The 13,890-nt window shown below is 35.5% G+C and overlaps 1 protein-coding gene across 1 annotated transcript; it reads left to right on the forward strand.

Moving 5' to 3' along the window:
• Positions 1 to 1,077: 1,077 nt before the first annotated feature.
• Positions 1,078 to 13,452, forward strand: LOC101218876 (protein SDA1 homolog). The gene is made up of 16 exons (XM_004148744.3): positions 1,078 to 1,496; positions 4,818 to 5,333; positions 5,581 to 5,757; positions 5,839 to 5,963; positions 6,041 to 6,182; positions 6,329 to 6,475; positions 6,577 to 6,630; positions 9,930 to 10,025; positions 10,103 to 10,162; positions 10,583 to 10,657; positions 10,732 to 10,785; positions 11,262 to 11,363; positions 11,477 to 12,160; positions 12,274 to 12,408; positions 12,527 to 12,634; positions 13,047 to 13,452. Exons 2-16 carry the CDS (start codon positions 4,971 to 4,973, stop codon positions 13,197 to 13,199), a joined length of 2,475 nt encoding a protein of 824 aa, XP_004148792.1. The 5' UTR covers positions 1,078 to 1,496; positions 4,818 to 4,970; the 3' UTR covers positions 13,200 to 13,452.
• The last annotated feature ends 438 nt before the right edge of the window (positions 13,453 to 13,890 follow it).

Consider the following 13,890-nt stretch of genomic DNA (forward strand, 5'->3'; position numbering starts at 1 on the left):
GAAAACAACAACAAATTTCTGTTTCATGTAATTAGTTTAAACTAAATAATTTTAATAAATAGATAAAATAAAAGAACAAAAAAAATGTGCTAAAAGAGAAAAGAGAGTGAATAAGAAGAAAAACTATAATTTTGGATGGGTATAGTTCGTAAACATAAACAAAAAATGAACCATGCCTAAACTACACAACCTTCAACCAAATAAGGGCAGGTTTATCTCATACCTATTGCCATTTCCATTCCAATTCCCTCAATCCAAACGGTCAATAATAAATTGTGTTTGAGAATTTTTTAAAAAATATAAATAGTTAATGATGTTTTTTTATACTAATTAAATAATTATAAATAAAAAATCAATTCTAAAAATAAACAACTAATAATTAAATAAAAACTAGGTACTTGTGTTGTACTTTTATTTTTTTATGTTTTGTTTGGAGTTTTAATTGAATTTGGTTGTTAGTTAGTGCATGAAAGAGATTTTAAAACAAAAAATAATTTTAAATTTTATTGGCCAAAATGGTTGGATTTTGGAGGATTTGATAGGACTTCAAACTAAATTATATAATTGATCTTATTATATTTTTAATTTTCAATAAACGCGTTCAGGATGGAAGCCTAGTAAACAAGAAATTTTAAATACATTTATTTCAAATATTTTTCTTTTCAAACAAAATAAATAATTTAAAATAATTTCTTCGACTCTCTGGAATCCAATCTCAATGGTTCATTTTTTAAATTTATTTATTCAATTATTTAAAAAAAATTTAATTAACGTTTATCTTAAAATATAACGATGTAAATTATGTAAATTTAAGATAGGTAAAAGGTAGAGTAGTGTAGAAAATGGCTATTCGGGTAAGGCACCTTTTGAAAGAGTATGATATGATCTTCATATATTTTCTTTTTTGAAAACTCACCTGATTTTGAAGTTTAATTTAAAGAAATGGATTCATTTTCAAGTTTTGTTAAAAGAACACGACGAGAATTGGCAATTTGAAAGTTTAAATACTTAAATACCTTATATATTTACAAAATCAATAAGAAAAACCCTAATTTTAATTTTTCTAATTTTTCCCCACCCCAGGAATCCCCACTATTACCCCGCGATTTTTCCCCTTTCTCCAACACTGACGCTACTGCCCCTTCTCCTCACTTAACACAATTTCCCTTCTTTCTCCCATAGTCATCGGCCGCCGGACTCCTCCCTTCTCCCTTCTCCAACAGTCGCCGGCCCCCACCTCTCCCACAGCCACAGACGCCGCTGCCCCCTTCTCCTACTTTTTCCACAGCCGCCGGCCTTCTCCCTCCTCCCTTCTCCAACCGCCGCCAGCCCCAGCTCTCCCACAGCCGCCGCCGCCGCTCCATTCTCCTACTGCCGCGCCCCCTTTCTCCCACAGCCCCGCACACAGCACGCAGTAGCTCCCCTGCTCGTGCCCGACTTCGTCTTCTCGCTGAAATCGTGTCGACGTTATCCCTTCGCACGCTCACTGAAATTTGGTAATTCTTTTATTTTCATTAAGTCTGGTGAATCTTAAACTCTCATTCTATTTAATTTGAAACAAAAATTTAACATTTTCTTTTTGTCTAATTGCTTATAAAGTCATTTGAAACCGAAGTTTAAGTTATCTTCAATGTTTATTATCACAAACCTCTATATGCAAGTATCATGTTCATTTATTTATTTTATTAACTTTACTACCATGTTAATTAAAAATATTGTATAAGTGAATTGCTATGACTATATGCAGTTATGGTAGTCATAGATTTGTATGGAATATGAGTATGGTGATTTTTGTTGAATTTGAATTTCAAGCATGCTCTTAGTGTTTGTTATACAATACGAGTTGGGTGATCTTGGTTGATTATTTCTCTTTTGATTTGGAATTAGTAGAAATATTTTGAATATAATGAACCCATTGTTCTAACTTGGGTGATCTTGGTCGACATTTGTGTTAAAGTAACACTTTCAATTTGGTACTTAGGCACCATTATCTAGGACCTTGTAAAGTTATTTTTAGGTTTGTGGAACAAAGTTTCTCATTTTGGATCAACGATGAATAAGGATTAAATTTTTTGGTACATTTTTTTTACAAGAAACATGTGTATTCATATAACAAAATAGAACAACCTACGGGAAAAGCACAAGAGGGCCCTCCCCATAAGAAACTAAAAAATGATGGCCTTCCAATTGTCAAATATCATTGAAAGGCTATTATTACAAAAGTGTTTGGTGTAATTTGTACTCCACCAAGAAGTCGTGTGTTTCAACATAGTCCAAAAAGAATCAAAAGAATTATAGCTATCTTAAAAAAATCGACTATTCCTTTCTTTCCAAATGCACCACAAAAGGGACCGAGTAGCACATCTCCATAAGATGTTTCCTTTCGGGCTATAACCTCTAATGTTGAGCCCTTCAATCAACCAGCTATCAACCTTACTAGGAAGACAAAGCTCAAAATAAAAAATTCTAAACAATGTGTTTCAAGCTTTTCTAGTAAAGAGACAATGCAAAAATAAGTGGTCCAGGGTTTCCTCTTCTTTGAAGTAAAGGCAACACATCGAGGGGCTAAGCATAGTGCACTGAAATTTTTTTTGTAGCTTCTTATGAATGTTAAGGCTTCTGTAAGCAAGTAACCATAAGAAAAATTTAACCTTTTTCGGAATTTTAGTCTTCCAAATGTGACGAATCAAAGGAACAACAATGGAGGGGGATCTCTTAGTTAAGTTGAGAAAAGTAGACTTCGTAGTAAAGCTGCCATTAATGTTAGGAGTCCATTTAAAACTATCATCACCATTTGAGGGGGCCAAGAATGAAGAATTTCTAGAATTGAGGCCACATTGGCAAGCTCGTTATCGAACATATATTTCTTCTAAGGCTCATGTTCCACGAATGAGTAACAATACACCAACATTCAGCCACATAAGCATCCTTATTCAAAGACAAGGAGAACAAGTTAGGGAATTTTTTTGCAAGTGGCTCCACACCACACTAATTGTCCTTCCAAAATCTGATTTTGGTTCCTTTTCTCAGCATAAAAGCTGAGAATTTAAAGGTCTCCTTGTTCTTCAAAATACCGGTCTATAATTTGTAAGACTTTCCCTTGTTCGGGTCTTTAATAGACCACCCATTCTCCTCTAAGTCGTAAATGGCCACAATTAAGCACCTCCATAAGGAGACTTCTTCCTTGCTAAACCTCCAAAACCATTTAGTGAGAAAAGCAGTGCTCTTTTGCCTAAACGAGCTAATCCCAAGACCACCATAACAGATCGGGGAAGAAGTACAATCCCATTTGACGAGGTGGGCAACCGAATTAGTAGACCCTCGTGTCCAATCAAAATACCCAATCATCTTTTCCAATCTATTGATAACACCAGCCGGAGCTTGAGCAAGGGAGAATAAATAACAAGGAAGACTATTGAGAACTAATTGCACAAGAGTTAACCTACCCTCTTTGGAGAGGGACACATTCCTTCATCCATCGATTTTATATCTGAAAATCGCTCTTCAAGGGTGTTCCACATCTCTTTTATGTTACGACCCCCTCCAATAGAAAAGCGCAAGTAATTAAAGGGAAGACTATCAACCGAGCACCCTAGAGAGTTAGTATAAGGAGGCAAATCACCACTGTTAAGGTTAATACCGTCAGAGACGTCTTGGATTTATTAAGGGATAAACTGGCTCCCAAAAGAAAGATATTGATCACCTTCCACCAAGTCCCCGAATTTCCATCCTCCCAAGAAGAAAAAGAAGAGTGTCATCTACATACTGAAGGTGGGTTAAATCATCTGACAAGTTCTCAAAATGGAAGCCTTTTAAACTCATTTTCTCATGATAGTAGTGGATAAGGCAGCTTAGGGCATCTCCCACAATCATAAAAAGAAAGAGGGCAAGCGGATCCCCTGACGAATGCCTCTTTTAGCAAGAATCTTTTCTCCAGGCCTACCATTGACAATGATGGAGAAATTAGTTGTCGACAAACAACCCCATATCCATCTCCTCCATCTCTTACCAAAGCCTTTAAGTTTCATGGCCATATCAAGAAAAGACCAATCTACCTTGTCATAAGTTTTTTCCAGATCAAGCTTCAAAAGAATGCCTTTTCTGCCTTTTGAAGACCAGTCATCAACAGCCTCAAAAGCAATCAAAATAGCATCAAGAATTTGCCTTCCCTCCACAAAGGCCATTTGAGAATCATTAATTATCAAAGGAAGGACTTTTCAAGTCTCGTTGCAAGCATCTTTGAAATAACTTTATACGGGGAGGTAACTAAGCTTATGGGTCTGAAATCACTAACACGGAACACCTCTTTCTTTTTGGGGATGAGGCAAACATAAGTCTCATTACATCTTCTATTAATAATTCCATTTTTAAAAAAATCTTGGAACACCTTTACTAGGTCCGATTTCAGAATATTCCAAGATTTTTTATAAAACTCTCCAATCATGTCTACCCTTAAAAAAACATTTTTTGTAAAACTATAATTTGCCTTAAGGTTGGTTTAGTTAGTGCTTTTAAATTGTAGTTTCCCTTTAAGGACTGGAGATCACCTAGCAGGTCTTGGTTCATGTCTACCCTTAACAATTTTTAGTGTACAATGAATTTTCAATTGGAATTCTGTTATTTGATATTTTATGATGGAAGAACACTAGTAGCTTGAGAAAGAGAGGCCAGGGCCATTTTGTAGTATTTTTTGTGTAAATGTGAATGATCAAATGGAATATATATATATATATATATTATTATTATTATTATTATTATTATTATTATTATTATTATTATTCTTGTTTATTAATAATTGCATTTTTGAAATTGTGAAGGCCTTTTAAGTAATTTGCAACTCCAAATGGTGACCCTTCGGTAGACGTTCTGATTCCTCCGTTGCCTGCCGAGCACAGAGTTCCAACTCCTCAAATTTAAAAATCCACACTTCGATTGGTTCTAAATTAGTACCTGTAATCAAACCAGAAGCAATGAATTCAGCTCCTGAGAAGCTAACTTTGCCCTTGCTGCAGTCGAAGATGAAGTGTGACCCTGAGGGGTACGAGTGTGAGTTGGTTCTCCTCTACAACCAATTCAAATCATCTATGGAGCTCTTCAAACAGCAAGCCTCTCTTCACTTCACCTCTGTTGGTGGCATTGGCAGCGACCCTTCTGTGGCTAAGGATCTTAGTGACAGGGCAATGTTTTTGGCTCATGTTACTCATCTTTACCAGAAACATCTTATTGAATTTCCCAAACAGTTGGCAGATTTGCTTAACTCGTCTTCAAAGTCACTCCCTTCGGGTTTACGTTGCCACATAGCTCAGGCGCTTATACTTCTTATTAATCGAAAGGTAGAGTTGAAATCTGGGTAAAATATTGTACTTTAGAGAATTTAACTTCCAAGAGTTGTATAAGTTTAGATTGAAGTTTATGTATAAGCTCATATCGAAAGTGATTCTGCATTGAAAGTAATTAAATGTTCTTAAATTAAATTTAAATCCACATAATCACTTGTTTAAGTTTTTTATAGTTGTATTTATCTTCCTCTTTGTATTAAGTGAAATTCATTTGTTAATTGCTCATTTCTTTGTTGTTCAGATGGTTGATATTCAGGAAAATCTTGCGTTGTTTGTAGAGTTACAGACCTTAGGTGACCGGACATTGAGAAAGTTGACATTTTCTCATGTTATTCACAGCATTAAAAGAATGAATCAAAAGCATAAAAATGAAGCAAAGAATCGAGCTCTCCAGAAAATTTTGTTTGTATTACTGCAGGTAAAGTATACTTTTCAGTTTTTGCATATAAGAACATTTGGCATGACTTGGATGCATGGTAAACTTTGACTTCTGATGTAGCAAGAGGATGAAGCGAAGGCCAAGAGATCGCTGATAACTTTGTGTGAACTTCATCGAAGAAAGGTGTGGTTTGATGAAAGAACAGCAAATGCTATCTGTACTGCTTGCTTTCATTCATCACCAAGGTATTGAACTTTATTGATTCAATGATATTCTTTTGGTACCCTTTTTGAAATGATTATAATTCGCTTGTGCTCTCTAGGATTATGATTGCTGCCCTATCCTTTCTTCTTGATTATGAGAAGATTGAAGATGGTGAGGATGATAGTGATGAGGAAAGTGGTGAAGATGATGTGGCTTCTCAAACTCCTCAAGTCATTCTCAGTAAGGAATTGGTTTATAAGGTTGGTGAAGGCACAAACTATAAAATAATATAACTATGAATAGTTTTTAACTTATTTGGATGCTTTTTCAAACCTGTCAACCTCGAAAAGTATGAATGTGTTGTAGTTAGTTTAAATCTTTTTGTTATTATGTTTTGGGAATTTAGGCACACAATAAAGGTACATCAGCTAGCAAGAAGAAAAAAAAGGCTAAGCTGGAACGAGTCAGGCGTAGTATTAAGAGGCAGCAACGCATGTCATCAGAGAGAAGCAGTTCAAGTTATTCTCCACTTAACCATTTGATAGATGCACAGGTTTGTTTCTTTCCGCTGTTTTTTCTTCTTCTCAATTTAGGTTGTTTTTGTAGGATTAGAATTTGGGGTGATACGATTAAAAATTTTCACTGCATCTGCAGGGGTTTGCAGAAAAGTTGTTCTCTCGACTTCGTGCTTGCAATGAGCGATTTGAGGTGAGTATTTTAACTGTGACTGATTAGCATACATATGTTATAATATTTATTGATTACTTGAAGGGAAAGAGATATATTTCATAATTACATGTGGTTGTGGGTTAATAGACATGACAAACACTGATTTGCTCACTGACTATTGAGTTCTTGACAAGCACATCATTACAATGCATATAGTATATGGTACAAACACATGTGACAAGTGACTTATGGCATAAATAATCATTGCATACCTATCTTTGCCTATGATATGGGGGGCGGGGGGGTGGTAAACGCCAGTAAAAAGTTGAACAATATAAAAGACTAATGGTAAGCCATCTCCTTTCTGAGAGGGATCAGAGAAAAGCTCTCCCCAATCTAGGTTAATGGTGAATGTTGTGAGGTTTCTAAAAATCTCATGGTGGATACTCCGATTTGAGGCCATGAGTTCGAGTTCACAAAAGAAACCCAAATAATTTGACTCTCTGTAACATTCTAGCACTTCGTTCCTTCTAAAGAAAGCAGAGGAAAGTCTTGTCTATGCTAGACCAAAGATGGAACTGTCAGCAGAGAGAACCTCATTAGTCCAGTCTTCCAATATATTAGGGAACGGACCAACAATGTCCCTTTGCTTCCCATTTAATTGTGAGACATTTTTCATATTCTATCTAAAGAGTAGAGTGATTAGATGGCCTAGACTCCATATACATTGATCTGTTATCGGCTACAACTGAAGGAGAGGTATCCATTGAGGTCGATTTAGACTCACACTTCCTGTGAAATTCCCTTGTATCTTTCTTTAACTAATAAAAAGTGGCAGAAGGAAATTTAAAGATTCAAAGCAAATAGAAGAGTCCCACTCAAAATGAGATCAGACGAAGTGTTTAATCATTTAAGTCTCCAACCTTCTGACAAACTGTCATTCTCCCAGTGTAGAGATGCTTCGAAACATTTTCCATGGTAGGATAATGATCCTAGTACGAAGGAAGCAAAAGTACTTGATAAGCTCCACCAAGCTCACTTACTGTGCTTAAGTTAAGTCACTATAAATGCCAACAAAACATTTAAAAGAGCCAGATGATCCAATAGCTATAATTTTGTTGGTACTTCTTTTAAAAAATGATAACAGAGTATTGTTGTTTTTTTCAATTAGAAACAAAGATCACATATAACTAAGTAAAACTCAACCATTCTCAAATAAATATATTAGACACATTTAAATTCCTTAAGATTTAACTAAGAAAAGTGTTGGAATTTGAATGGGAAAACATTTTGATTAATCAACTTGATAAAAAGAAGAAAAGGAAGATATCATTGGCGGCTGATCATGGTTTTATTGAAGGCTTCAATTTGAACAATGGGTGTAATGCCCCAGACCCAAGATTCAGAATTCAAATTCGGATTCTTGACATTCCCCTGCATTTCTTGCGACCTGGCAGCATCATCCTTACATATCCTAAAAGCTTATTAGAGTGAAAGGTCTCCCTACCAACCAACACAAGTTCTTTTAGCATGCTTTGTCCTTACTCACATGCATCCTAGTAAAATTCCTAGGAGGTCATCTAACATTGAATTCCTCCAAGCTAAGCACGCTTAAATTTGGAGTTCCTATGATCGAGCTATCGAAAAGTAAGGTGCACTTTGTTGGCATAGGTATTAATTTTTAATTCTTTTAAGTCTTTCTTAACCTTACTTTCATGTCCTCAGATCTCTCTCATTCAAGTGTGATACCGGTTCATTCATGTCCCCCTCCTAAACTCGGGGCATTACAATGAGGCACCTTTTATTTGGGGATGACACCAACCTTTTATCTATCAACAATGCGGTTCACGTTGATCTCTTGAATTTGGTTAGATTTTTTTACAATCATCTAGCTTAAACATCAACAACCAAAAATCCGTATTTTTGGGCAATCCATCAATTGTGAGTATCATTGGTTGAAGACATTGCTAAGAAATCCGATTCCAAGACGATTTGATGGCCAACTGAATATTTGGGACTCCATCTTTTTGGTAAGCCTTAGGAGACTCTCAATTTCATAAAAAAGTCCATGAATTCATTTTCAGAAACTAAAGCGGAGAACCCAACCAACCCTACATAGAGAGAGAGATTAATAAAGAAAGGTGAAAATGATAATGACTTAACGGTGAATTCTGGGACATCAAATGGTGTTGTCGGCTTCAAGTTCACTACCCTCTTTATCTCCCACGTCGAGGTTACACTATCCAAGGAGAAAACATCTTTTTATAGCTGCTTTCTGTTGCATGGTAGTCGCCGTCATGGACACTTTAGTTTTGAAGACATCTGAGAGATGATGAGACCAAGGAATGGGCTAACTTCACTAACCTCCTACTGGGTTTTCAGCTTACAGATCGGCTTGATAGTTGGACTTGGATTGGAAGCTTGAAAAAATGTGTCTTTTCTCATCAAGGTCATTACTGACATAGTTCTCCTTCAACAATTCCTCCCTTGAGTGACTTTTATGGGAACTTTTGGGATTTTCGATGTCCTGAAAGAACCAAATGTTTTGTTTGGGAGATTAGTCACTCCTATCTGGATATCTCTTGGTGCTACCTTTGCAAGAAAAACAGCAACTCTATGAACCATCTGTTTGTTCACTGCCTGTTTGATAATGCTATTTGGAATGATTTTTCAGTACCTTCAACTGGACCATCCCTTTAAAGACACAGAAGCTATTCTATGGATCAGTTCATTTGCGCGGCTTTGTCTAAGCTATGGGAAGAAAGGAATGCTAAAATCTTCAAGAACATCTCTAATGACATCAATTATATCATAGAAGCATCCATTTTCATTGCTCTTTATTGATGCAAACAAATAAGTCTCTTAAAGATCACAGTTGAAGTTTTCTTGTTGAAAATTGGAACAATCTTTTATTGTCCCTTTTAAATACTCGGCTTTCTGTATCCTTTTGGATATTTTGTTGATAAAAAAAAAAGAAGAAGAAGAAAAAAAAATCGAGGGTAAGCAAATAAAATTGAAGGCCAGTTTTACATTTTAACAAACTACAAATTTAGTATCTTTAATGAAGGTGATGCATGTATCCTTGGATTTCCATTCCTTCTGTCCTTCATAAGTATACCACTTTATCATTTCAGGTTTGGTGGGTAACTTGTTTCATTTTTCATTATGCAATCTTTCATTTCCTTACTTGTCTATTACAATTTGATGTCTGGCTTCTAAACATTTTAGAATAGTGAGAAATTCTGATTCAATGAACACTATGGTTGGTGCTTTAAACTTTGTAGTCATTTGTTTAATTATGATGTTTTTAGAATTAAATAATTTTATCTAAATTTCAGGTTAAGATGATGATGTTGAAAGTTATTGCTAGAGCAGTTGGGCTTCACCGCCTGATTTTGTTAAGCTTCTACCCTTTTCTTCAGAAGTATGTTCAGGTATGTAACGTTGTTTTGACTTGTTGAATGTGGCAATTCCTTTAACACGTAACTAATGTTTGGGTTTATTCATGAAGCCCCATCAACGTGATATCACAGATTTGCTTGCAGCAGCAGTTCAGGCCTGTCATGATATGGTATGTGCTATTTTTTATGTTCAAATTCCTACGATTCCATTTATAAAGACTTCGTTTTTAATCTTTTGAAAATTATGCTTGTTTTTGCCCTGTTTTTTTGTTATAGTTTTCATTTCTCTTATCTGACTTCGATTTTTTAGCCAAATTCTGAAAACTAAACAAGCTTTTAAACCTTTCTCTTTTACTTAATAAAACTTGGCTTAGCTTTTGTAGACAACCTTAGGAGGTGGATAACAAGACAAATAAACCACATTTGCAGAAGTAGCCTTCTTAAGCTTGATTTTCGAAAACAACAAAGATTAGCTTACATTACAATCTTATAATTGGAAAGTTTATATGTTGAATTAGTTTTATTTTTCTGTGGCCAACTCTCATGATTGACTCCCTGTTAGTAAGTTTAGCCTTTTTTATTCGTTTCAGGTTCCTCCTGATGCAGTTGAACCTTTGTTCAAGCAGATTGTAAATCAATTTGTACATGATCGTTCACGAACAGAGGTGCTTACATGATTGGTGATGTTTTATATTGTTCCTATCTACTTTAACTCAAAGGTCTATTTTTTCGTTTTCAGGCTATTGCGGTTGGACTCAATGTAGTAAGGGAGATATGTATGCGAATGCCTTTGGTAACTATCATTATTTGCCATTTGGACTATGATATTCAAATGTTATATTATCCGAATTTTATGTGTTGACCTTTCCTTCAGTATTATTTTTTAGAGAAAACCCCATATACCTGATTTATGCAAATCTTACAGAAGAGAGTCCATAAACCCAAAATCCCAAAAATGAAGCTACAGAAGAGAAATTGCGTTTAATATGTAGACTTGGTTTATTTTGATAAAATGAAATTGGTTTTAAAGAATTTTCTGAGATAGGATATTATACCTTCTGAAAGTGGAGGTAGATTAAATTGCACATTTTCTTTACTGTAGAAATTTATCGTGTGTTTCATATGGTGCCGGCATTATGCATGTGGTGCAACAATTACCGCAATTGTCCATATGGTGCAACAAATACCGCAATTATGCATATCGTGCAACTTTTTCGGTCTTGTATAAACTTAATAGTAATTTTGTATTCTTGTTTTCTTGTCAACTAGTTAATGACCGAAGATTTGTTACAAGATCTTGCATTGTACAAGAAATCACATGAGAAGGCAATTTCAATAGCTGCACGATCCCTTATTGGATTATTTAGAGAGGTATACATAGGCTTGATCTCCATTTTTTTAAAATTTCAGCTTCCTGTTTTTTTTCTTTTCTTTTTTTCTTTTTTATAATTGTACCCAAGAAGTGACAATTTCTTTGTCTGTAGTATTGTCCATCTTTGCTGGCTAAGAAGGATCGAGGGCGCCCTACTGATCCAAAGGCAAAACCTAAAGCGTATGGGGAGGTTGCTGTAGCATCCAATATTCCTGGTATCGAGTTATTACGCGAAGCTGATGGTGACAATAGTGATGACGACAACGGTGATGAAAACAGTGAGGCTATAGCAAGTGGATCTGATGATGACCTCAATGAAGTGGTTGATTCCATTGCAAGTGGATCTGATGACGATGACCTCGATCAAGTGGTTGATTCCAGTGATGCTGATGATAATCAAATGTCCAGTGACGAGGAGGAATTGGCAGATGGGGATTCAGCACCTGAAGTTGATTCTGATCCAGGTACAGATGATGAAAATGTCAATAATTCTAGTGGGATGGAAACGGAGGAAGATGAGGAGCTTGAGGATAGTAGTGAGGAACAAGACACGGAGTATAAAAGAGAGGCTATGTCAGATGAGATTGTGGAGACTGGTTCCCTGGAGGCTACAACTAGTTCTCAAGATTCTAAGCCGAAGAAAAGGAAACATTGTGATTTTGACCAACAACTTGTTACTGCTGATTCAAGTCTTCGAGCATTGAAGAGACTAGCAAGCACAGCTGTGGAAAAATCATCAGACCCAACCGATGGCATTCTTTCCAATGAAGATTTTCAAAGGATCAAGGATTTAAAGGTAACCACGATTGTGCAACTTTTCAGGCTTTGTAACATCTTCAAAATGTAAGTTTATAACTTTCAAGTAGAAATACATCCCAACCAGTAACTATTATTTTGGGTAATTATTAGGCAAAGAAAGATGCGAAAAGTGCTTTGGCTCAACATGGTTTGTTGAGAAATGGTTCAGATGCCAAGCGGACAGCTTCTAAGGTTCCAAATACCGATGAATTGAGTAAAAAACGAGTGGATCCTGCCAAACTCGAGGTGCGATCCTAGTTTACTGGATATTTATACTGTTCTGCTTGCATATTATGATTTATGTGATTCTTGAACTATGAAAGCTTCGACTTGATCAATTTAACTTGAGTGGATATGGTGTTAGGTTCATATCCGGAGAAGGGTAACCAAGGAAGAAAAATTAGCATTAGTTAAGGCCGGGAGAGAGGAAAGAGGAAAGTACCAAGCACGTGCTGCCGTCAAACAAAAGAAGGTTTGTGTTTCGAATAATGTTCTTCCGTATCTTGTCTCCTCTCCTATTAGCTGTTTTCCAAATTCATCATGTTTTGAAATGTGTTAGGTCCATACTCAAGTTCTATGCTTAATTTTGTTGATAGCTCCCTATTGTTAAAAAAGTTGCTTTCCCATTTCGTTTGAAGTACTAATTTCAGTAAAAAGAAACGGTTAAGTTCGAAAATACTCAAAATTTTCAAAATTTGGATTTCAATTTTTTTTTCTTGAACTAAACCCAATTTCCATTAAAAGAAGCTTATGATAACGAAATGGATCAATAGAATTTACTTGCAAGCTAAATTTTAGCATTATCTTAGATTGTTTATTCATGTGGTACTCAATGCCGTGTTATTAGCTGACGGTTTTTTGTTTATTGTTATTAAAACTACAAGACTGGAGGCTTAAGCAATCGGCAGAAAGAACACAAGAAGGCGATGCCGTTAGCTGCGAAACGATCTAAAGTTGCAAAATCTCGACTTGACAAGAAGAAGAAGAATCAACGTTCAGGCAAACAGTTTAGAGGGAAGAAAGCCTGGAAGCAGTGAAGACTGAAGAGACAATTTTGATTAAATTGTTTGCTTTTGTTTTATTATATTTTTGGAGAATGGAATGGCAAATTTTGTTCAATTGTATTGCCCTCATCCAACTGTGCTCTTATTATAATAATAATTATTATTATGATTATGATTCTTCATTCATTTGCTGCCCGCTCCATCCCCTCATCCATGAATGCATTCTGTGATTGTGAAAATTATACTCAACACTTTCTTTGTTTTGTAAAGAAAAGATGTTTTTCTTTGATTGTAGTCTCCCTCTTCTCTTTGTGGAGGAGACGAGAGTTGTCGGTTGTGGTTTTTCTGATATGCTTAAGATTCTTTTGAATTCATTTTGATAATTATTACATCAAATAAGCATAAACCCAAGAGCCTTGGGATTCTCAACTTCAATTTAACCTGTGAAAGGTAGTGTGGATTGTTAGGGTCAAAATCATTAGAATATGATGGATAAAAGTACAAAACGAAAAATATTGTTTATATATATTTTTTTGAAAAAGATTGTAATGATTGAAGAATCTAAAGCCAAATTGGGAGTGGATTTATTTATAGGAATTTGGGGTTGAGTGTCAGGTTTGTTTCATTTAGAATAAATGAATTCGAATCCCACATGAAATAATTCAATTAAAGTAGCCTTTAATATATCTTGAGCATCTGAGCTAATAGGGCAACTTTAGGGTTA

The sequence above is a fragment of the Cucumis sativus genome, chromosome 1 (genome assembly GCF_000004075.3).
Source record: "Cucumis sativus cultivar 9930 chromosome 1, Cucumber_9930_V3, whole genome shotgun sequence".
Lineage (NCBI taxonomy): Eukaryota > Viridiplantae > Streptophyta > Magnoliopsida > Cucurbitales > Cucurbitaceae > Cucumis > Cucumis sativus.